At 36.8% G+C, this 24,775-nt stretch overlaps 1 protein-coding gene across 1 annotated transcript in view; it reads right to left on the bottom strand.

Moving 5' to 3' along the window:
* LOC139686423 (uncharacterized) overlaps positions 1 to 24,555 on the bottom strand; it is a 576,816-nt gene extending 552,261 nt beyond the window's left edge. The window contains exon 1 of the mRNA XM_071583612.1: positions 24,402 to 24,555. Coding sequence (XP_071439713.1) covers positions 24,402 to 24,468 — 67 coding nt within the window. The 5' untranslated portion in view covers positions 24,469 to 24,555. The remainder of the gene's footprint in view (positions 1 to 24,401) is intronic.
* Between the last annotated feature and the right edge of the window lie 220 nt (positions 24,556 to 24,775).

The following is a 24,775-nucleotide window of genomic DNA, read 5'->3' as shown; positions in this document are numbered from 1 at the left end:
TGATGATCAAAAGACCCCCTTTCGATGAAGAAACTAGCTGCTTATGGGATATGGTCATGGGGAAAATTGAAAGTTAATGTTGCATAACCTCACTACTCAACTCCAAATGATAATTTATTCGAATATCAGTCGTGTTTTTTCAGCTAAGTTTTACCGAATTCTTCGCTTGCCATTTTAAGTATCAGAGTGACTCTGGAAAATACAAACCAAGTAATCGAAGTGTCACGATGTTTATATTAGGTAGTAAGTGGGCATTCATTCTAACACTGTTTGTAGCGGCACTATTTTAATACTTGCCCGAAAGTATGGCCATAAGATGACCGAAAGCCATCTCAGACATTGAAATATTCAAGACTAGCTTGTAATTAAGAGAACTCCTACGCTAATTGTGGTCGGAAACTAGCTTACTTAAAACTAGATAGTATGCTATTAAGTTAGTAATTCCACAAAAAATATTCAGTAGGCTGTAACTTTGTTCCAAAGAAGTAAAAATTCCAAATATCTTATTGATTAAATTAAATACCGTGAGCGCAATAATTAGCTTAAAAATATAGCAAAAATGTCCTTTAGTAATAGAAAAATAAAAAACTAAATAAACTGGAAAGTTTCCCTTCCTGTTCAATGTATTTAGTCACCAGTTCTTTATTTTAAGAATGATTACGTTTTTCTGAGATAATATGTACCTTACGGAACAAGGTATGTAAATTTAATGATACTATTCTCTGAGAACCATAGAGAAGCTCGTTCTTCTATCCTTTAGTCAGTGTAAACCAAAGAATAGCTGAAGTATTAATGAGAGGATATTAGTAATTATCTTATTGAAAAATTTAAATAGGAAAAACTCCAAGATTTCTGAACTAACGACCAACATAATTACCCACGTTGCTTCTGCATGTTTGAGCAATATCCGTATTTTTTTCCAGAATATTAGACCTTTTTGAATCTTTGTTATCAGTACAATTTCCTTTGAACCATTTGTAATATCTTAGAACTCGCTATTGCGCCCCCATATTGCCATATCTAAATGGAATAGGGCCCAAAAAATGAAATGTGGCATACAGTTCACAAGATGCCTCATCCCTCGAGGTTGGGTCAAGAGTTTCTTGAAATACCCAGCGGACATTAATACAGGCTGCGTTCCAAACGTAATGCGATTATTTTTAAAGTAATTTATTTAACAGATTTGCAGTAACACTTCAGACATACGTCCGCTTCAGACATACAGCCGCTTGAACAGCCAGGAGAGCACTGAAGTTGATTTGGCAGCAAAACTTAGCGACCCCTTAACATATTTTAAGTAGTTTGATCCCACTCAATTGGAGCGGCGCGGGAAATTCAATTGCATTACTTTTAGCACGCTACCTGTGTTACCTTGGTATAGCTTTCAAAGGAATCGTAGTTTTTAATATTGACAGTAATGGTCAAACATTTGATAAAATATCAAGACATAAGGAATCTCGAGTGTCTTCACGCTATGGGAACCCGAAGAAAAGACTTAGTTAATGGGTAGCCCCTTAACGTATTCCATATCCATATTTAAATTCAACAATTATTATGGACTCAGACGACGAGCTTTATGTTAGAATTTCCTCGGAAAATCTTTTGCTGAAGATGGGATGGCCGATGAGGACATTTGGACCAAAGTAAGGGGGGACAGTGTACGGTGTGATAGGTGGGGCGTGATGTGAAATAATTGCAGTCTGAGGGATTTTGCATAATTACTGATGAAGAACAGCAAATTAAATTAAAAATATGCAGGGCAGAGCTAGAAAAATAGATGCAATCACAGGCAAGAGATATCAGGGAGATAAGAAAGGGCGGAGAGGGAGCATAGCATCCGAAAACGGTGGTAGTTACCAAAGGTTGAAAGCGGATGATAGGAAGCAGGAGTGAAGAAATTATTAATTGGCATTAATTTGATTTGGAACTCGATTTTATGTGTCTGGGGCAAGATGAAGAAAAAGTTTATAATTACTGGATATAAATTGGAAGAACGTATCCCAACCATGTAGATTAAAATTAATTAGCAAAAACATCGTTCTTGTGCCAATTTATTTGAGAAAACATTAAGTTTTAATCTTTAAAAATTATTATTTAATGCTGCAAGGTTATTACAGTATGAATAGTTGATTCCTATGGAAAGCTGTTCCGCTAATATTAAGCGACGTTTAAACCTCTTGTTTTTAATACTGATTATTTGTTGACACAGTTGAGGAAGACACATACTATCAATACTAAAATTCCCGTAATTATTAGTTCTGATACTCTTACAGTTCATATTATTTACGAAAGTAAAATCATTCATTAAAAGTATTCGAATCCGCAATATTTAGGTGGATCCGAGGTCAAAATTACATCGGGGGTCTAATTGGGTCAAAACTCAAAGTTAGCTTTTACATTTGACGTCATAGTTAGAAATCCTATTTCATTAACTAGAATTCGGTAAAACCTAATTAGATACGTCTTCCATTGAGTTTCGAATGGAGCATTCAAAAGAAGTATACATGGTACATTACATTGCATAATAAAATTAACAAACGTAATAAGTATTGGACTCCCAAAATTTAGACCTAAAAATTAAATTTCCGAGTATTGAAGTTTTAGTTTAAGATGCTTAACTTTTCTTTCCCGATGGTATTGAATGGTGGAACTCTTTTTATGATCAAGACAAAAGTTGATACTTAAATGCAATTTTTTATTTCTATGCTAAATCAAATTACAAAATAGAGCAGGTAGAACAGTTCAGTAATAATATCAAATGTTTTGGAGGAATGTTGACGACGTAGTAGGAATATTGAAAGAGTAATTACGTTGAGTACACAGCATTTAAAAGAGACGGGAGTTGAGGACAAGAAAGTAAAGATGTAAGAAGGATGTAAAAAAGTAAAGACGAATTAGTAATGCTCCCAAGAAAAGTCTATTAAAGACTTATATTTGTTCGAAAGCGGGTCAAAGAAAGAATAGAATAAAGCTAGATTTAATTCATTCATTCCTTTGGAATGTGGGTATGGAAAAGAATGGTGAAAATAAAATGAACGGGAAGGAAAAGAAATGATAAAGTTCTGGGTTTTCTAGGTAAAGAAAGTCGGCTTCGGGGAAATTGCAGGAAGACAAAACAAGTGGATGCAAGAGATCCTGAGAGTCAGTGGGATACTACATACGTATTGCAATGGAAGGGATAGTTCTGGGCATGTAAAGTAGAGGGAAGAAAACAAATGCCATTATGAATGGAAACAAGAGAGATAAATTGTACAGAAATCACGAATGAGCTATTTAATTATGCAGTGTGGAGCTATATATTATTTTCTGCCATATTGACAAAATATTACAAATGTAGCACCTTTTAGTTCCAGGGTTAATCCAAAATCTTGAATCAGAACTGGGTTTTTCTATTCCATGCTTTTAATATAATTCATGATTTATTGACATACGTGTAGGGCAACGGACAGATTTGTAATGATGATTCTTGTCAACCGAACTTACGTGTTCTCGTCGGTTGGTTTCCACCTCCTGATGATTTTAAGTACGAGGTGGGTCCGAAAGCTGCCCCATCTGCGTTCATATCTCCGCATTGGTGCTAATCTTCGTCACCTGGGCCGTGATATCTTTCAAAATTGTCCCCATTTGATTGAACAACAAGCTCCCAGCGGTGTTTCTACATCTCAAAGCAGTCCTCGAGCGCAGATTTTGGAATGGCCTTCTACTCACGCGTCGTATTACTCTAAATTGTCTCGATTTCGTCGGACCGCTTTCCTTTGAGCGCCATTTTCAATTTTGGGAACATCCAAAAGTCACAAAACCCTCAAAATAAAAAAAATATTAAACAAGCAAAGGTCGGATACTTCTCAGACCCGCCTTATGTCAGTAAGATTCCATGCGATGAAGTAGAGGTGAAAAATTTAGTATTATTTTGAATGTTCCATATGGATTTCGGATTAATAATAACTTTGAAGAATCCCGAGAAACTATCGGCTCTGACTAAGCGTATGGGTTTTATTCGTCATTTTGTTATCGTTCACTCCTGAAGCATATTCACAGTCAATTGCGCTGGATCGATAGTGGGAGTCCTTTGATTTTGATTTGCATATTTCAGCACGCTCTTTCAATTCCCGTAATGGACAGGCTGGACCGCTGGGGGCTTGCATCTTTCGTTTCGCGTCACTACTTGGGACTTTTGGGACCGGCGGAGTAAACAAAACATTTTAACTACGGATAAGATAAGCAGAATTTTAGGTAGCCAAAATTTAGTTCAATTTTTAGGTAATTTATGCATCAAATTAATTTGCGATTCTTTGCATCTTTTAATTCTACTTTAATTTAATTCTGAAAGTGTAATATTCTTATAAGATTACGCTTTTTTAATACGAAATAATTCACAAAAAGAATTCAAATGGAAATGCTACGACAATAATTGTTAGAACTAAATTTTATGGACTGCTAATAAAAACAAGCACAAATTACGTGACTGCAGCATGTCTGAATTATGATTACTGTCGAGTTATAAATTGCATTTTAATAGTTCAAAATGTTGCCTATTGACTCTCCTGTTACAAACAGCTTCTCTAGTTCGCGTAGAGAAATCATGGTTTGCATTTAATTAAGTATAAATGTGTGTGTATGTATATATATTATATATATATATATATATATATATATATATATATATATATATATATATATATATATATATATAAAATTTCACCGCCTATCTGGGAATCTCAGCCTAAATTTGTATTTGTTTATGTTTGTTAATGTGTGTGTGTATTTTTTTCATGACTTTAATTTAATAGAAGTACCACGGACTTATTCCGCGCATCCAAGCCCCAATTTGCGTTCAAAAGAGTCATAACCATTGTAGTGTAAAATAAAAGCTCTCACAACTTCAGCCAACTTAAAGATAAGTGGATTTTCCTAGAATGCAAGTGTGAAATTGTATCGGAGAGCGAACGGTGTCGAACTAGTATTCCTTAAGATAATAGGGACGAGAAGGAAAGTGGTTTCACGCTCAGACAGAAAGGAGATGAGATTATCAGGCCTGTGGAAGAAGATGCAATCATTTCCCCGACTCGATGGCATTTGGGGGACGGGCTGAAGGAAGCGAACGCAAAGTCTTCAGGGAGATTGGGAGGAGGCGAAGGAGCCAGAAGCCTTCGGCAAGGCCTTCAGTTGGCTGGAATTTGCAATATGGTGGGTAGTGGGGCGGTGAGAGAGGGATGGTTGTGGGGATCCGCTTATAGGAAAATGTTTTCGCTGCGGTTTTGTCCTACGATACACTTCCACCTCTCCCTACGCTTCAGTGATTATCAATGATTAAATTGGTTATCGAGTGGGATTTGCGCCATCCCTCGTGCCCGTGATGCTTCCGGGGGGATGCCTCGGCTCATGTGAACAGGAGGTTTGCGAGTGACACAGCCGCGTGATGGCAGATTACGAGTAAGTATAATGGTCATTTAAAGGCATTCGAGCACAGGGGAGACCGCGGGAGGCTCGAGGTATTTTTCGTCATATATATATATATCCTTGTGTTCCGAACATGGATACTATGAGGAGCTAGAGTATTATACCAGAAGGTAAACACCGTTTTTAAACGGAAATCCGGAGTTTTGAAGCGCAGAAAAATCATAAAATGTATGGATGCTCCTCAATACTTAGCGCCAGAGAAATAATGCCCCTTGGGCTCTTCCATGATCTCGAACCCGTGGGTTCATGATGGATTGAAGGGCTAGGAAGAGTCACGGAAATGTAGTAATTTTGAGACAAAATTCACAGTTTCAGCCGTTACTCTGGAAATGTTTCATTTTCATGGTTTGGAAAATTAATTCCTTTTTCCACATTTCGCATCTTTATGATTATTTTGGTTTTCATTCCGTAACACAGGACTTTATTGACGCGTTTCCTCAAAATTAAAACAGAAATCCACATTACGATGCGCACACTATTCCAAAAAGTAACATTCGCGAATGGAATTTGATGACTGATATAATTAATAAAATAAAGATACCTCACCACCTTAAACTGCTTTCGTGAAGAGATTCTCCATGACAATCAGTAGAGTTTATGTTTTTGGTAAACCATGTCGCTGTAATATTAATATATTGCGAAAAACAGTACATATGAACCAATAAATAGAAATATTGTCCATTGATTATTAATTTTTTTCTTAAAATTTTGGTATATACTTTTATTATTATTATATTATTGGATGTTTCAGTCTTAAAATATATCAAATTATTATAACTAAATTAATTGTTGGAAATATTGTCATATATTGGACCCCTTGCCCTTAACACGCTTAAACCTTTTCCATTTGGCAGACTTCATAAGCAAAAGCTGCAATTTGTTGAGATGTATTCCTTTCCTACCGTTAGCGTTCTATCATAAATTTTCCTAAGAATGCATATTACATACATTTTGAAAAAAGTAAGAATATTCTTCTCGATTCCATGCACTTTTTATGTGTTGGGAAAATATATGGACGAATGCGCAGTGGGTTCGTTCCAATTTTCGATCATCTTTTTATTTAAATAGTTTCGTTTAGCTGTTTCGATCATCTGTTTTAAAACGAAATTGCTGAAAATTGCTTTAAATAAGGTACCACGACTTGTAGAAACACTTTCTGTTGTTAGCTATGGTCAATATTTTGACTAGATTTCACAGCAAGTGACAATTACGCGTTAAAGTTGCATCGTCTAGGAAATGATTGAATTGGTCATTAATTTAGTCCTTGCAAATAAGATTTTTGTCAATGGTTCTGAATGAAATACTCGTACTGTTTATCTTCATAATAATTTTGTGTTCGACAGAGCGCAGAGGAACCATGAGTTCCTCACCTGACCACATTTTATAAAGCTACATCCAAATCGGGCCAATGTAAACCGGGAACACAAATGAGATCATGGGGCGATGTAACGGTGGTGTATGCAAAAGGGAAGCTTTTGCCCGACCGCAAATGTTAAATTATTGTGAAAATCGGGCGGAAAATATAAGCTTAATTTAGGAAAAGAAAAATGGAATGTTTATGTTGATTAACTTAGACCTTTATTAATGCAAGCCAGATAAGATTGATTCGCTTGCCAGAGTTTCTCTGCCCTTGCTTACAAGGTTTTATTACCCTTGCTTTGGGGCATATCTATTATAGCAGGATAATTACGACTGATCGCCTGCTACCTTGCTTGTATCTAAGTTTACTCTTGGGAAATCGTATGCTCTGACTACGACCTCACGGTCGAAATAACTCGTTGTTATGATTATAATATTTGCTAAATTTCCCAAACTCTTATCAAAATTTCATCGTCTCTCCTACTTTTACTGTTTATAGAAATTCAATTGAGGGGTGATGAACGGTCATAATAAGCCAAGGTATCAGTGATTTTGATCCAAATACGGTCTTTTGAAAATTATTTGTTTTCAGTATATTTGATTCTTAAGGGAAGTGTGTTTTGAAATTATCTGAAGGTCAGCGGAGACTTCCTCTTTTATATTTTTTTGCTTTAATGCGACAGAGATAACTAATGTAATGTATGCAAGTGAGTTTGATAACATCAAAAACCTTATCTGAAATGTGTGCACTCAAATGCTTTTGGTGGGTTCATCTCTTAAAGTTGTTATTTTATAGTATTAACGAAAAATGTAGTAAAAATATTTATCGTTTTTCTATTGCACTTATCTTTTTATGCTTTAAAATGTAGGTATTTTTAAGCGTTGACACTTCCAAATCGTGTTTTTCCTTCACTATTTATGGCTCTTAAAGATTTTTTTAATCTTTTAAGACATCTGACTTTTGTTTTAGGAACTTTTTGCAAATCTACTCACAGAAATTCCTCTTTTCCATATCTCTGTACAAACATTTAATTTTTCTCTCGTAGATAGAGTCAAAGTATAAAATTGTTCTATGTTTATACAAATCTACGCATATTTAATTGTTTAATGAAAACGTAAAAATTTGTGTATAAATGTATTTGTAGCGTCCTTTCAAAATTGAATCGTTTTATTTTCACAAAACTTGATTTATTTTTATTTTGAGGCAATCTTTAATTAAACCGAAAATCCGAAATCAATTCTTTCAATAAATACTACTCATGCCTAAAATTAAATGGAATGAGGAATGTACTAATTTATTTTTGGCCAATTGCAATATTGGAAAATTATTTGGGCTTGAATTACTCAAATTTCTTTTTCTAAACTCCACGTTAGATTTTATCCATTGGAGCTTCTAAATTGCAAAATTTTTGTTTATTTTTTTTGACTGGGGGGTTGGAAAAATTTTACTGAACCCTCACTCTATGTCTTTATTTTATTTTGGTAAAACTTTTTTAGTTCTTCAAATGAATTAAAATCGCAATATGCAACTTTTTAGGACTCTTTCTTGTTACTAATTCTTCTGTAAGTTCATAAACATGAAATATTTCTGAAGAACTTCGTGTTTTATCAATCTCCAGTACTCGTTGTACGTTGAAAATTGAAACTCATGTCGTTTTTGTGCGTATTCCTTTTATTTATTTATTTAACGTCTTTTTTATTGGAACGAGATTTGGGAGAGACAATACGATAGTCCCTTCTTCCACATAACCCTAAGCATAAACGTAACATTGAAGTCAATAACGAGCAATCATGCCCTGGGTGGGGGAAAACGCATCTAAGCAGGAATCGAACCCGCGTCCTCTGGGTTGGCAGGCAAGATCTTTACCTTAACCGCCACCAGGACCGGGGCAAATATATAAATAGTGAAAAAGTTTGTTTAAGGTGTTTAACTGTATTGTGGCAATGATTTGGCCATTACAGTTCATGTTGACAATGAAAACCTTTTATGGTTTCTTTTAAATGCATGCAAATAAATTGGTGATTTACCTTAGCGTTTAATTTAATTGGTACTCATAAAGTTTCTCGATGGAGTCTTTCTTGTGAATATTCTAGTTGGATTGAATCGAAGTATTGAAAGCTCTCTTGTCCCATGCCTCTTTCGGAATGCTCCGTGAAAAGACTTATTTACGATTTAAAATATTATTGACTCATCATCGTGAATTATCAATCCGAGGGTTGGTATGTAGTCAAAACACTTATGTTCTCTGCCTATCTCTACAGACTCCCATTCCTCCCTGAACTGGCATTTTCCATTAATTCCTTCTTGGAGCTCACCATAGATCGCTGTAATTCTTTCCCTTCGTGTTTCCAATTATAATAATCTTTAATATAATATCGTGCCTCAGGGTATAGCCAGTAAAATTACCCCTCCTCTTCTTGTTAGCATCATCCATTTGGCTCCCTCCTCATTCACCTTTGAAAGTCATTCTGATTTTGTTACTCCGTCTTTCCATTTTCTTTCCATCACACTTTCGTTACATCTATTTTAAATATCCTCCAAACCTTATGCTACTCCTATTGCTTCTATCGCCAATTTCTCACATCCGTAGAAAAGCAGACTCTGAATGTAACTTTCATGAAAATGTTTAATAAGTCTATTCTAGTAATATTTGCTGCTAGTTAATGTCGATTTAAGTATCGTTTCAATTACTGTTTCTGGTTTGACTAGTGTTTTCCTATGACGCCTGTAGATTGATAATCAACTGGAGAGAGGGATGATGACGAACTACATCCGGTTCCTCCATCTAAAATTGAGGTTATTTAAAAAATGTCTATGGAACATATTTCCTTGTGGTGAGGACTATTCTCAAAAGTTCTCGGGAAGTATTGAATCTGTTGCCATTGAAAGATTGGGGAAAACTAACTGAAATTAAAGGATGATTGGTCTACTGCTTTCTCACCTAAGAACTTAGTTGACTTAGATCCATTTCATCGTAATTTTCTGCCTTTGTAATGTTTTTTAATATTTTCCGATACTGCTATAATTCCGTTATCCATAATACATCCCTTATAAAAGAAGTTTTTTTAATAAGATTTTCAAGACCTGAAAGAAGAAACTATTTTCACATATTCATGTAGTTACGTTAAATTTGAAATAATTTTTAAGACTGCTTTCTTATAGCTAGGATTCAAAACGTTATAGTTATCCTATGAAATGTACCCATAGTTCACGCTGTTGTAATTGAAATATAACTAATGAAACAGTTAAAAATACCATGCTTTGTAAAAGACTGGAGAACATGTAATGCCACAACAGCCTTATTAATGAGATAGGAAATGAGCAGCGGGAAAGAGAGAACACATTTCGTTCATCAAGAGGACAAACTGGATAGAGTTCATACTATTGAAAGATGAAAGAAGAATTATGTAGCTGAAAACATTCAGATGGTAGATAACTTAACGGCAGGTGAAAATGACATTATACTCCAGCGATATGATGACAACGGGGACGGCTAAAGAAGACGGTTAGCAAAGTGAAAGTCATTTCTTGAGATGGATCACTAGTAAACGCAGTTTTTTGACTCAACAGTTTAATCTAAGAATTTATTCTTCATTTAAAAAAATACTCAAATTAATTAATAATAACTTAACATCTGGTTTTTGTTTCCCTTGAAAGAAATTCTCTTAACCCTTCTCAGTCTTCGATAAAAGTGTTTTTGAAATCTCTTCTTTTTGGCCCCTAATTCAGATTTTGATGTAATAACTTCTTCTTTTGACGGTTCTTGTTTTCATGGACTTAATGAATTACATTTTACGTCAAATTCCGATACTGATGAAACAAATAGTGTGAGAGAAAATTTGATTGTCTTCGTTTGTACGCTCCGGTTGAACCAATCAACTGGATTCAGTACATTGATTTTCCTCTCTCTCCCTTCTCTTATGTCATTATTAGTTAGTTTACGTGACAGAAAAAATAATGCAAACGCGTCACATATTCTAATTATTTTTAAACATGTGGAAAAAATTTTTTTAGAATGGAAAACAGGAACAAAGGCTCCTTGAAAGCCATTATCCATCTACGCTGCTTCCTAATTATTAATCAAAACGATGTTTAGTGAATAATAAGAAATTATTTGGCAATTAGCGAATTAAGGGTCTTATGATATGTTGAAACAAATTTGCTTCATAGAAAATGGTGAAATATAGACTCAAAATGTAAAACTAGGCTATCAGCTGATGAAAAAATGAAGTTCAATGAGTCAATGGTTAATTATAATGCCATTTAAATCTACCTTTCGCCTCGTTGACCACTTTATGTTCGGTTCTAGTAATGGAATAAAAACTAACTCAAGGACTTGCGTAAATGGCGATTTGAAATAAGCCAACCGTGTCAAAGAAACCATTAAAGAAAAAACCATCGCAATACATTAAAAATGGTTATTAAATAAAACAGTTTCTTGTGCGACTTGGTGGAAAATCTCCATGTCGAAATTGAAATAAACAACTTGGTTTTTCCACGTATAAAACTTTCTATGAGGAAAAGCTTAGTTGTTTATTTTCAATATCAATTGGTGTTTAAACTTTAAGTAGCTGATAGTATGCGTGACCATTTATTACAAATGGCAATTTTTAGATTTTATCCGATTGAAAAACTCATGAAAATAGATTTTTACACTGCTTTGACTGAATTTTCTGCGTACCATTCGCAAAATGATTACTAACTACCCTTAAATATAGAATTTTTATGTGTTTTGATTATACCAGGATCTCATAAATATGGGTAAATTCTTGCGATACTAGTATACTTGATGTTTCACGTATTTCTAAAGTAAATTTTCGGATTACATCTGGATTATAAACTAAATACCCGAAATATTCCGCTCCACTTTTGCCGAAATGTCATCCAACTTGTATATTGAAAATCATACTTTGAATAGATAATGGTTAAAGATAAAGCTCCAACTAATTTAACGGATTTTTACGACAATTTGGAACTTTTCTGTTCACTTGCTGACGAAAAATAATGCCTCAAAATATCGAAGTAATTGCTGAGCAAGAAACAAGTCGATTGCAGATTATATTTCTTCTCATTTTAAGCAAGTGACTTACACTATTGAGAAACATATACATCTCAGTGAGTGTTTGTTTTGTCATGGAGAATTTAGAGTGTTTCAAGTGCTGCGATTTGAAGACCGTACGTAATCACGACGACGCTAGGAACGGAACGCCTTACAAATAGACTAAGTTCTGTTGATGGCGTAAAACCTCGGACCATTTTGAGTCAATAGTTTTTAATGAAAGTATTTAGGAATCTACATCTACATAATACCCCGCAAGCCGCCGCACAGGCGTGTGGCGGGGGGTGTTAGGTCACCAACCGTAAAAAGGAAAAATACCACATGCCAAAATAAAAACAACACGGAAAATTACACCCACAGTAGCGCACACACTCATGCAAAAATCCCTTCATCCAATACTCATGCAAACACATACTATACCGCAAAACAACTAAAAAACTGCACCCCATGATGCAGCACGAAAGCCATCCTACAACACGGAAGCCAGGACACAACAAGCAAGAAATTGAAACACCACATGAAAATGCACCACGAAACACTCTACCCCCAAAGAGTCTCTAAAAGGCAGGGAATGCGACCCAACGTTGAACGTTGCAGGTAGCAGGAATTTGCCCCCGCGGAGAGGGACGAGGGACTGAAAGGGAAACTTAAAAACAGATGAACAGGGCACTAATAAGGTAATTCCGATTGAATGGGTTATTAAAGCAAAACACATAAGGTTAGTGGAAGAGCATGCATTTAAATACAACTAATCATTTTTTTGGAATTCGTAATAATGGATTGGATTGTATATTAGGAATGGATTTTCTAATGGATTATATTCATAAGACACATTTCGCATTGCCTTTTATTGTGTTGAATACAATTTAGTAATGATTAATCTAGTATTACAAAAGGCATTAACATAAGTCATGTTTGAAGTGCAAACTATCTACTGCAGCATGTTTTTGGTGCTGTGACGGAAACTTTAGAGGAGTATTTCTCAGATTAATATAAATTTATCCAGTGCTTTCCGTTTTCTCAATTAAGTTTTGAATTCTGATAGTGCTGCCAACAGTTTACTGTAAAATGATAATACATTGTGGTAATTAACGATTGAGTTTAGAAAACATTAGCCAATAGTTTATTTTGCTCTATGAAATATTTCGGGAAAGCTAAGTTTTAGTTAATTCGTTTATTTGTCTAAATTTTCTAGTCCAGTACTGAAATTATTAAGTTTCAACTACAAAATCTCTTACTTTAAGCAAAGTACTTCTGGCATAATACATCCCATCGGAAGACTAAATTGTGGGAAGAGTTATGAATGTTTTTGATATCAAATTTTTTTAAACTTTAAAAATCCCTGTTTAATCTTCCTATGCAATTAAATTAAATTTTAAAGCATTTACTGTAGATAGTTGTAATTGTAATAATAACTGTAATTTGATGTTGGCCCATCACAGGTGAATACAGGTTTCGTTGAATATATAAAATATCAGGATTCTTTCTTACATTTTAATTGCTTTATTGTTTTGAAATCGGCTGTTATTCTTTGAAAGCGACAAAAATCGAATTTTGAACGACAGGAATCATTTACGAAATTCTCGTAGGCCTCTCCCTCTTTCCCTCCCTCCATCTTTTTCGTTTTCGTCCGAAATGTTTTCCACTCATTAGCGAGGGGGCAGCACGCGAAGCGGTCGTCAGTTATTTCCCATCCTTTCCTCCCTACCTCTTCGTTCCGTATGGTTTTGCTGAATTCAATGATTTATTTCGTCTGTGCCCGAGAGATCCGCCCGATTCGAACGAGATGATAGCCTCCATATCTCCACCTCCAGGTTCGTCCCCCCAACCCTTCCTCCCACCCTCCCCCCACCCTCGCTCGCTCTCCTCCTTGCTTTCCTTCCTCGCCCGGCCAATTCACCTGTACACAGAACTCACGCCCCCAGTCCACACTCTCCATACCGTGCCCCCACCCTTCCCAAAAAACCCTCTACTCTCCTCCGCCCATATGACCGACACCAAACATCCTCCCCCACAACTACATCATCTCTGCCTCTTCCTCACTCGCCTCTATTCGCCCCATCGCCCTCATTTCGCGGCCAAACTCCAACCAAACCCTCGCCAACTGTTTGATTTCCGCCCCAATTACTAATTGAGCGTCGGACCATGTTTCTCTGCTTCCCCCCACTCGTTCCCTCTCTCCCACACCTCACCTCACCCCCTGTAGCGCCTCCCTAACTCCCCCTCCCTCATACTCTCAACCCTTTTTAACCTCCCACATCTCGCTCACAACATTCCTCAATATCCCAGTCCAGAACCCCGGCGTGTCCGTCCGCAGCAGCGGTGGCTATCCCAAATGATTCCCCTTCAATAATCACCGAAAACCATTCTACCACCGACCGCACCGTCGACCCGTCCGCCCCGTTTTCGCAGCTTGCCGGAGCCATCATCCCCAAGAGCCGGACCTCGCTTTCCCCGAGACGGGCGTACATGACTGACCACTCCCCTCCCCGTCCCGAGGGCACCGTAGCACACGACGAGAATTTTTTTACACGTTATCCCACACTCTCCCCGATCTTGCCTGTTACCCCTCTCGCTGCATTGCCGCTTCTTTTTCGTTCGATTGTAATGCACAGCCAACGCTCCCTCATTCCGCAGTTCTTTCTGCTCTAATGCCCTACAATTACAAAAATATTTTCACCGCGCCGTCGCCTCGCGATCACACGTAACGTAAAAGTGGAGAATCCAGGTCTGCGGTCATATTTAATCTTTTTTAAGGTCGCACATTGCACAGATATGGGATTGGTCGCGCTCGCAGAAAATTTATCGTAAACCTGACGCTCTGAGTTCGTTCGGAAACTTTAAAAGGGATTAGCGTGTGCGTTCGATTCCTCTCTCGTGTTGGGATTAATCGTATATGCATGTTCCTTCCTCCATTTGGATTATATCGGAGAGCGCGTGATGCACAGAAAGTTGTGAATTTCAACTGTAGGCGTTGCTCGCATGTAGGATTGAATTTAACAGAAGGAAATCTCTTTCAAGCAAGTATGTCAAAAGACATGCATTAGAGCCCAGGAGAAATGCACTTCGGACTCAATTTAAAAGATTTAATTTAAAGGTGATAATTCTGGTAGAAGAGATCTATCATTGAAGTCAACATAAAAGTGATGTGATCATGTAAAAAGGCCAAACCCAAAAAAGAACTCGTTCGCATCAGAATTCAGAACACATACAGGTACTTCACCATACCACTAATCACCATATCTCAATAATAATTCAAACAGATGTGGAAAGCTGTGTTATGAAAACTGCTTGAGTCGTTGCCTCTCTAAATTATTTATCAATGAAATCCCACAAATATACTCTTTTCATTGGAAAAGAGTTATGGTCACTGGTTTTGGATGAGCTGAGATGTTAAGTTGGTGCTTTGCAGTACGGTTGTATGAACTGCTTTGCTCATCTTTTGAATATGTGAACTTTGAAGATGTGAGAAGGAGGGAGTTTTTTTTTAATATAAAAAAATACTTAAAAAGTATGCCCTTTTGTACCGATAAGGAAATATTTCATTCCATTCAATATTTATTTTCCATTGGTCCATTATGTGGACCTTTAGGCTTTTTAAGTTGAGGATTATTCTGACATCTTGGATATACCTCATGCAAGTAACGTGTTTTTCTGCAACCTTTATTCGCATCCTCTGAGATATACTTTTATACCAGACAGAAGTTGTTAAATAAGGGGATGTTTCCGAGTCAACTAGTGGTTGCTTACCGGCATATTACTAAACTGAAAAGTTAACACCCATATGTGCTTGCATGGATATGCTGGTTTTTGATCGTCGATCAGAAACTTGAATAATTGTTACTAATTATTAATCCAAGTCAAAGTATAAGTAAATATTCAGTTTATACTTAAAGTTAAATTTAGGGCGTAGTTTTGAATGAATCGGAAATTTGATCGCTGAAACAAGAGTGCATGAGTAGAATCGTGGCTTTTGAGATGTGGATGGGGAGTAGAATAGAAATAAGTGAAATGGAAAGGAAAAGAAAAGTGTTTTGGGAGTGTTAGGGGGGGAGAGAGTTGATGGGGGGCATCCGAAGAAGGAAGGAAAAGTGGTTGCAGGAGATACTGAAAAAGACAATGGGGTACCCAGGATAGCAGTAGATGAGAGAATGCTGGTAAGCAGGGTGGAAAAGGAAGTATGCAGAATTTAATTATGAGTTATGATCATATAAAGTAAGGAATTTATAGATATTTTATTTCGTGGTATGCAGGGCTTGAAAGTACAAGCGTACTTTTTAGTACAGACTATTGCCAGTAATTAAGTAATGTTCGTCAGTACAAAATTATTCGTAGTGAAAATAAAACGCTCTTTCTATAAACTTTGGTGGAGATGGATATTTACTTATAAAAATCCTCATTTCGAAATAGTTGAATTCTTATGTTAGTACTTGAACTTGAAGTTCCTTCGACCATGAAGTTTTAAGTATCTTTGATGATAATCCCATCAGTGAAAATTATCCTATTTCTATCCTACATTCCTAGAGTATATATAATTTGCTCTTAGAAATTGAATCACCTCATTTCAAACGGAGAGTGTGCATAAAAGTATAAAAATTTCAGTCAGGGAATCTGTACCGATAGACGAGAGTCAATTAATGCTTTGGTATTCGAGCGATTGAAAATTCAGCATTTTTTCCAATTACAGCAATGTTTGAAAATTTTACAGATATGAAGTAAATACCATATCAAACATACGTAGATGCAAGTGCCTCCATTTTTAAATTTACTCCGACCCGAGTAGCTTCCTAAATAATAACCAATGATTTTAACACATTTAAATTCTGATGGTCTAAACCGGTGTAAATATAATGGAAAACAGCACAAATTTACACAAGACGACAATTTTAATATACGAAGGATGTGTTCGATCTTAGTCGAGTTCTCGGATGTGAACTGTGTAAAATTTCAATGTTTTTAATCCTGGAAAATGTCATTTCCAGAGACTTTGAAATAAAGCCCCATTGAGTAGGTTACATATTACTCTCTCGCCTTATATTACTTGCCAAACTCCGCTCCCTACTAGTCCCTTTTCTAGTCTTGTTAATCACTTCTCGTCGGTATTCAGACTGCTTAAGTCCCCTCTGCGCAGCGGGGTTGGAGGGTGATGCTAATATATTGACTTTACATACCCATTATTTGGATTTTCATTCAGCTTAACCTTTATTTGGGCGATTACCGTATTCCCATTGGTTTTTTTTAAATTCCATTCTATATTTGTGCGCTAATGGGCTCCTTGTCAATTTTGTGGCCCCGTAGAGTGCATCCTTGTTTATTTATGCAAGCCTGAACATGAAGTAAGTATACTTCATAATAATACCCTGCGTCAAATCATTTTCGTAGAATATTTTTATTTCAGAGAGTGCTCTCCATTGCTGATTCACTATATTCTTCGCTGAAAAATGGACCCCTTCTCCAGCAGTCGGCAGAATACGTCCCGCTAAATGTTTCAGTCGAGCACCCGGAATCACTCATTAAATTAATGGTAAGTATTGTTTTTTTTAAATATCGTACGAGTCTGTTTTCTGCAGTAAATGATCATATTTGAATTGGAATTCTTTAGCGGAACAATAAATATGCTTCCGGCGCAATGAAATTCGCGTATGACGAGTTGAAATCATAAGAAAATCTTAAATGAAACATAATCCACTGTTTTCCTACTGATTCGTCCCTTTGACAGATGCTTAGGACAAAGAATTACAGTTAGGCTCATGTAAGATTTTCAGAGCTACGGAAATATTCATGGAATTGTTGCATAATAAAGAAATGCCGATTCTCCCTTTATCGTAGCTATTGGATTCCCTTAGGGGAATACAGAACTAATTAGTGCAGCATCTTGTCTCAAAGACCGTGTAAAGGAAATCTACGAGTTTCTTCTCTGCAATGCTTTCACATACGGAAATGACGGATTATGAGGAAGAGAGCCTGAAGTGTCTGTATGATTATCAGTCTTGTGTGTAGTCCCAGATGGTTTCTATTTCACATCAAAGGTGATTAAATATTTGTTTAACATTGACATATATCATCCTACATTAAAACTTTATGGAATAATTCAAGCTAAACGTTATTTCTCATGTTTTGTATTCCATTTATGAACAAAATGTCAATGGCAGGAAGGTAATTTCATATATTTATTAAGTATCGATCTTAAAATAGCCTTAATATTCCCTAAGTGGGACTTTTTGACGTGTTTGATGTTCATAACAGAAGAATTTAAATACCCTTGTAAACTTTAAATGGAGGAAAAACTACATGTATTCAAGCGAGGAACAGCCCCCGTTTGTAGGTGGAGACGGTACACCGCCACCGGGGGCCAAAAAACTAATATCGTCTAATTTCGCAAATATGGAGTCACTCTTTATTTCAATACGCCATAAATAAGAGCGTTTAATGAATTTGTATGGATTATGATAATCCAGTTGGCCACATTATTACTTGTGATCTTCATGCATTCGAAGCTATTCTATCTAACAAGGTAGGGCTCAGACTCCTTGAAAACTCAACTACGTACGTATCACGAGAAAATCCTATTGTTTGTATATATTATTTTATTCGCCGTTTCTGCATAACTTCTGCCTGCCTTAATGCTGTCTACAAAGCCTATTTCCTGCCTTCCTCTTGCCTTCCGCTTCCCTCAACATTCTCCCTTCTATCACGGTCTTCAATACACAATTATCTTTCAATATTTACTCCACGCCCTTTTTCTACCTTATTTTAATTTTCCCTGGCAAGTTCCTCCATTTGCCAAGCATGTTAACAACATCAGCGTTTGTTCTCCTTTCTTTCCAAATTATTTTCTTCATTTTTTCATTCTATTTGACACCTAGATCTCCAAAGATTTCCGTCTACGCTCATCAACTCGTCTCAAGCATCAGATTATACATCCATGCTGCGCCACGGTCCATATAAAAAATTTTGTGCCACTCATTTCGTCTCATCTTTACTTATTTTGCCAGTTTCTTATACCACTAAAAATTCGTTGCCCAATCACCATGTTTGTTTAACTCCTTTTAATGAATGCTGGCATAGCAAATATTAATGATTGAGTTTCATTCTCCGTCCGTCGAACCAGTATCAACATTTCATGTGCATATTTTTCGACTGACGAGGTACTCTAGAGAGTTAAAAAAAAGCAAAGATTTTATCGTTAGGCACAGGTGTCACCAGGCACATGAGCCGCCACTAATTCTCATGTTCGAACTGAACGCGTCTGACGGAAATAAATTTATGTCAGTCCGCTTCCGTGTGACTTGCCGTCGTTCTGCGGTCTTTGCCTCTCGCTCACGAGAAGCCGAAAACATCGGAACGTCCTCCCTTGTTTGTTCTCTCTTCTTGTTACCGAGTCACTGTATCGATTCAATTCTTTTCTGTCTACATTCTTTGCCGGTTAATCAGTTTTCATTTGGTACATTCAAATCGGCTTGCAAAAAGAATTTATTACGACTTTACTCTAATCCAGTAATGTTTGGATTTCATTCATTCGTTAGTCCTTTGGTAAAGTCCTTAGTTACTTTATCTACGGCTGTCCTTAAGTTCTTACTTTCCCTGCTTAGTGCCAGCCTAATTTTGACCTTTCCATGCCTATTTTTCATCCATTATCCATTATTAAGACGGCTAACGTAAATCACACATAACTGTTGTGTTGTGCTCAGTACTAAGTGTAGGGCGTTAAAATCAGTACGGTACGTGGTCTATCCGATGCATATGCGCACAGGTGCAGTCTGGCGGCCATGACGCGGACTTTATCCACGCCCATAGCAACGCTGGTCGCCTGAGACCCAATGAGCCGTCTGCGCTTGGCGGATCGTCGAGCTGTGCGTATGGTGCCAGTTCTTATCTATCGAAAATAGGATTTGAAAAAATCACCGAGCAAATAAATCGACATCAAGTTTTTTAGTAAAGTGCGGTAAAAGTAATCAAGGAATTACTGAAATGTTGACAGCTGTTTACGGTGATAATGCTCTGAAGAAAACGTCCATTTTCAAGTGGATTAAGCGTTTTAAAGATGGCCGACAAGACTCCACGGGTGATGCAAGGCTGGGACGACCTTCAACCACCTGTGTTGACGACAACATTGATCGTGTGCGGTGCTTTGTCCTTATCGATCGTCGAAAAACAGTCCGAATGATAGCTGACGTGCTGAATCAGGAAAATCAACAAGGGACACTGTTTTAACCGGACGTGATGGATGGATCCTACACCATGACAATGATTCTGCACATTCAGCATTGATTGTCCGCCTATTTCTGGCAAAAAATTCAATCACCATCCTTGATCATCCTCCTTATTCACTAGATCCCACCCATTGTGACTCTTGCCTATTCCCAAAATGCAAACATGTGGAGAGGGGGCATCACTGGGAAGATGTGGACACAATAAAGTAAGAAACGACAAGAAAACTAAAGGGCCTAGCTGCCCAGGACTTCGAAGGGTGCTTTCAACTGTGAAAAAGCTGGTGCAATAAATACATACCAATGGATGGATAGAACTTTGAAGGGCACAAAATCAATGTAGACTAAAGTTTACAAAATATAGTTTTTAAGGCCTCAGTTCGAGTATTTATTGGACAGACCTTGAACTCTACGCACTCATACGCATGGGTCCACTGGATAATATTAGTGTGGATATGATGATAGGGTTGCATGTAAAGTGTTAATTCTGATCATTTTTTTCTTTTAATTTGTGTTAAATACAATGCGTGGGGACTTCATTGGCAAAATTATGCGAAATACTTGTTACTGGTAGTCGTGCAAACGCCTCTGGTTATCAAAAATTAGTTTACGCATATTGCTGCCCTCTTTACTCTTCCGCTGGTATTATCTCCGTGGTTTTACATCGCGATCACCAATTATTGTATCACGCCTCTTGGACGTGACCTCTATAACCTATCCTTCCGAAGCTGCACGGGCATTTTTATTTAACTCCAGCGATTCGTACTTGAGACATCTATTTCACCCAATATTCTACGTTTCTAGGTAATCCGCTATGGACAGGTCTAAATATATGACCTAAATATTTTATATCGAATCTACATATTGATAATTAAAAACCATAGGGGTGATTGGAAGCTTTTGATAGAAATATTGACAAATCATTTAATATATTACACATTTAAAAACAATCTGTTCCTTGACGGGTTCCTTACTGGTACCATACTTGCACGACAGTTAAACTACCCTCACGTAATACTGTTGGAGAAGGAAAGTTTCTTAAGTTGGTCCTAACTTGGCAAAATATAAAAGAACCCGAAAATAGTCGTTGATGTTGAAGGCTAGAGTATGGAGGTAATTCGAAACGCAATAGTTATTTTACGACCTTAGATCCTTTTATTGATGAAACTTCTGGGGTTAAGAAACTGAAATTTTACCATAGTTTTATGTGACATCAAAATTTAATATTCAATAAATTATTTAAAAGCCCTTTTAAATATTCACTTTTTTCGATAGATAATAGGTTTTCAATGTAACTGAATGCGGAATACTACCATCTTAATGCTCTGAATATTTTACTAATGCCAAAAAGTTCTTTGTTTCCAGTGCATTCCAAAGTACTCATTCACAAGCTACATTCATAACTTTAGTAAAGCATATTTTACACTACTTTGAATTCTTGAGTCAGAGACGCCGACATTGCAGCTTCGGAATTTTTCAGGCCTGGAAAATTCCCTCAAACCTCCCTATCTCCCGCATTAGTGCCTTGTTTTTGGATATTTCTCGGAACAAGTGAAGGTTAAAATATTTCCTAATTTTGGAAGTACAAGTATACACAGATTTTCTGCGCTCTCGCAGAGTTTTCTATGATGAGACGCAAATACTACCAGCGCTATCAACTCGCTCACCAAAGGTTTTCAACATGGTTTCCGAAAGAGATTAAGAGGTTGTCTTCAACTCGGAAACTTCCTGATGGCCGCATCCAATTGATCGAAAGTTGAATATCAGTGGGAATGAGAAATTCCTCAGGTGGTTACTCGTTAAGTCATGTAGTTCTTATTCCCTTATAATAGGGATTCTAAATCTGAATTTTGCTTCCCGTTGGTAGGTGTAAATAATAGTAAGTTCGAAATGTCATTTTTATAATTAAGTACACTAATGGTAAAGAATGTTTTTCGAAAATTACGTGAGAATATTGCACATTGCCGTCAATAATTCTAAAAAAAATTATAAATTTATTATTGTCGCACTGGAAAATATCTAAGGGTGGATTCTCAAAAAAGGAAACAATTTCTTCGCCATTTCAGAGCTTGTCGAGATAAATTCTTTAAAATTACTTCTTTCACCATCAAAAAGAAATAATAAGTGCAATCAATTCCAGTAAATCCATTTAATTGTAGGTCTCCTGGTGATTTTTAATTGATTGACTTGCATAAAATAATAGCTTAGGAGTGTTCAAAAAATATTCCTAATAATTGATAGATGTTTAACTTTATGAAACATTTCGGATGAGGCATTTTAAACATTTTAATCAATTGGTTACCTTGAACACACTCTTACGATAGATTTAAATTCACTTTATCAAATTATCAAAAAAATAACAACCTAAAATAACCTAAGAATAGGTCAAGATGAGGAGGGGAGTTTAAGTTGAAATCTTAGTATACTGATACTTATATTTATTTGATTTATAACTGACGGATAAATGAAAATTCAAGTGGAATTCACGTTGATACTGTTTGTAGTATCAAATAAAGTTTTTGAATACGTATCGTCAATATTTTCATATTGATGCAATAAAAAGGTAGACTCAAAAGAAATCAAATGCTTTTCATCCAAAAACTGAGACGAATTTTGAGTCACTTAAGGTTTATAATGTGATAACAACGTGTCAGGTTGATATGGAGAAATAATTGACGAGTTTATACGTCGATTCAACTGCCAAGTTCATCCCAATTTGCACGAGGAAATGAATCAGAAATAGATTAAATTTGAGAAAAATAATGTCTCTGTGAAGTGAAGAATGTTGAATTCCAAAAATATTCGAGTGTGTGCTGCACATTTTGAGTCTGCATTAATTGGCGACCGTAAACCCCTTAATAGTATCAATGCTTTCGAGTCTTCCGTGGCTCCGAAAAGACCCATGGCTTTACCAATCTTTGCGCCGGCCACACTGGGCTAATGACTCGGTTTGTTATTAATTGGTGATTAGAATGTTTGAGGCGATAAAATCGTGCCCCTCCCCTCGCCCTTCGCCCTAATGGATTTGGACATCAGCAGCGGCCGGCTGGGCTAAAAACGGCCAGATTTCTCTCTTCGGGAGATTTCTTGCATTCCCACACTTGAACACGTCTCCGCGACTCCAGCTGCGGGACCCTGATGACCATGTGATGTGAATGCATGGATGGGGAAGTCTGTGTGTAGAAGGCGATTGTTAGGGGGGGGGGGTTAAGGGGTTGCATGAGATGGAAGAAGGGATGGAGAGGCGTTCAAGAGGCAGGAGGAAGGATAATAGCCCGTGGGGGTCGATCGGGAGGGGGGGAAGGAGTGGGGTGACTCAAGAGAATCATCCAGTGCTTCCTATGACCCTTATTGGTCCTGTATTCCGTGAAGCACTACCTTTTCACAATCAGTTATAATATTGGTGAGAACGTTCGTCCCACACCAACTGTTGCCATGGCATTTATGTCCTAACGTTCTTTTTTTGTGATTTACGTAAGGATTCATTTTATTTTGGATTATTGATTGCAGCGTATTTTTATGCGTCGCGTTCTTTTGTCTCTATGTTGAACCCACGTCACGTCCCTGGTTTTTTTCCCGCAGACTCCTTTCGCCGCTCTCATTTATGCATTTTGAAAAAAACATGACCGTACGCGTCGATTCCCAACAACGCCTCTGCGACTCAATTTTGTTTCCCTAGGGATTACTGCCGATCGCTTCCCTAGCGATTTCGTGGCACTTCTGGCCGTTATGCAAGGACATAGACCACTTCCCGATAGAGTTCTTATTTAACGTGGCAATACGCAATCCATTATAAAAGAGCCGTTGATTTATTATATCGCTCTCCGAGTTTGATAAATACGAAACTTTTGTAATGAAGCTTATATGTGACAGCAAAAAATTAAATTAGCTTTATCTAACATATTTTTAGCATTAATTTACGTGAGAATATGTTTTAAAGCGAATGCACGAACATCAACATATGGATGTTTTCTTCATTGAAATTGATGAAATGTTATTTTGATCGTTGAAATTTGTTGCTCCTTCTGCGTATTATATTTCACTTGGGTTTATGTAAAAACGTAGTTATTAACAATGAAAAATGTGTTCAATTAAAAATTGAATGTGGTTCATCTAGAGTAATCATACGGTTGCATACGGGAATAGATCATTTGAACTAGGTCACTATATATTACCCTTGAGTCAATTTTTAAATCAAGTCAAGGTATCACGTTAATTAAAAACACAGTCGAGGATTAACGATATGGCGTAGTTTATGAAATGGCCTTTCCAGATGAACCTAAAACAAATCGGAAAACAGATTTAAACTTACCCAGTAATGAGAGTAGCGTCGTGAGTCTTACTAGAAGCGAGACAAGTTTTCCTTTATTCTTCTTCATCGCCGTGTTTGTTGTCGCAAAGCAGCTTCTATATCGAGAAAACAGCTCACCGTGTATCAGTGGTCATGCAGGATTCACACTTGTTAAACTTTCTTGGCACACTTTCTTGTTTTTTTTATGTACAAATAACACTTGATGCTAAGTAGTCACTTATTAGATAAACTATTTTTTAATAACTTGTAGTTCATTTAAGGATAGTTTTTTCTTCTAATGGAATGGGGAAAACAGTATCGAAGTCAGTTAAAACAGATCACCGCAGTTTGAAGTTTTGCTATTGGAAGACCACTAACCTACACGACCACTACCG

The sequence above is a fragment of the Hetaerina americana genome, unplaced genomic scaffold (assembly GCF_022747635.1).
Source record: "Hetaerina americana unplaced genomic scaffold, ioHetAmer1.1.p SCAF_14, whole genome shotgun sequence".
Classification (NCBI taxonomy): Eukaryota; Metazoa; Arthropoda; class Insecta; order Odonata; family Calopterygidae; genus Hetaerina; species Hetaerina americana.
The sequence above is the reverse complement of the archived record's forward strand: the minus strand, read 5'-3'. Positions and strand labels throughout refer to the sequence as shown.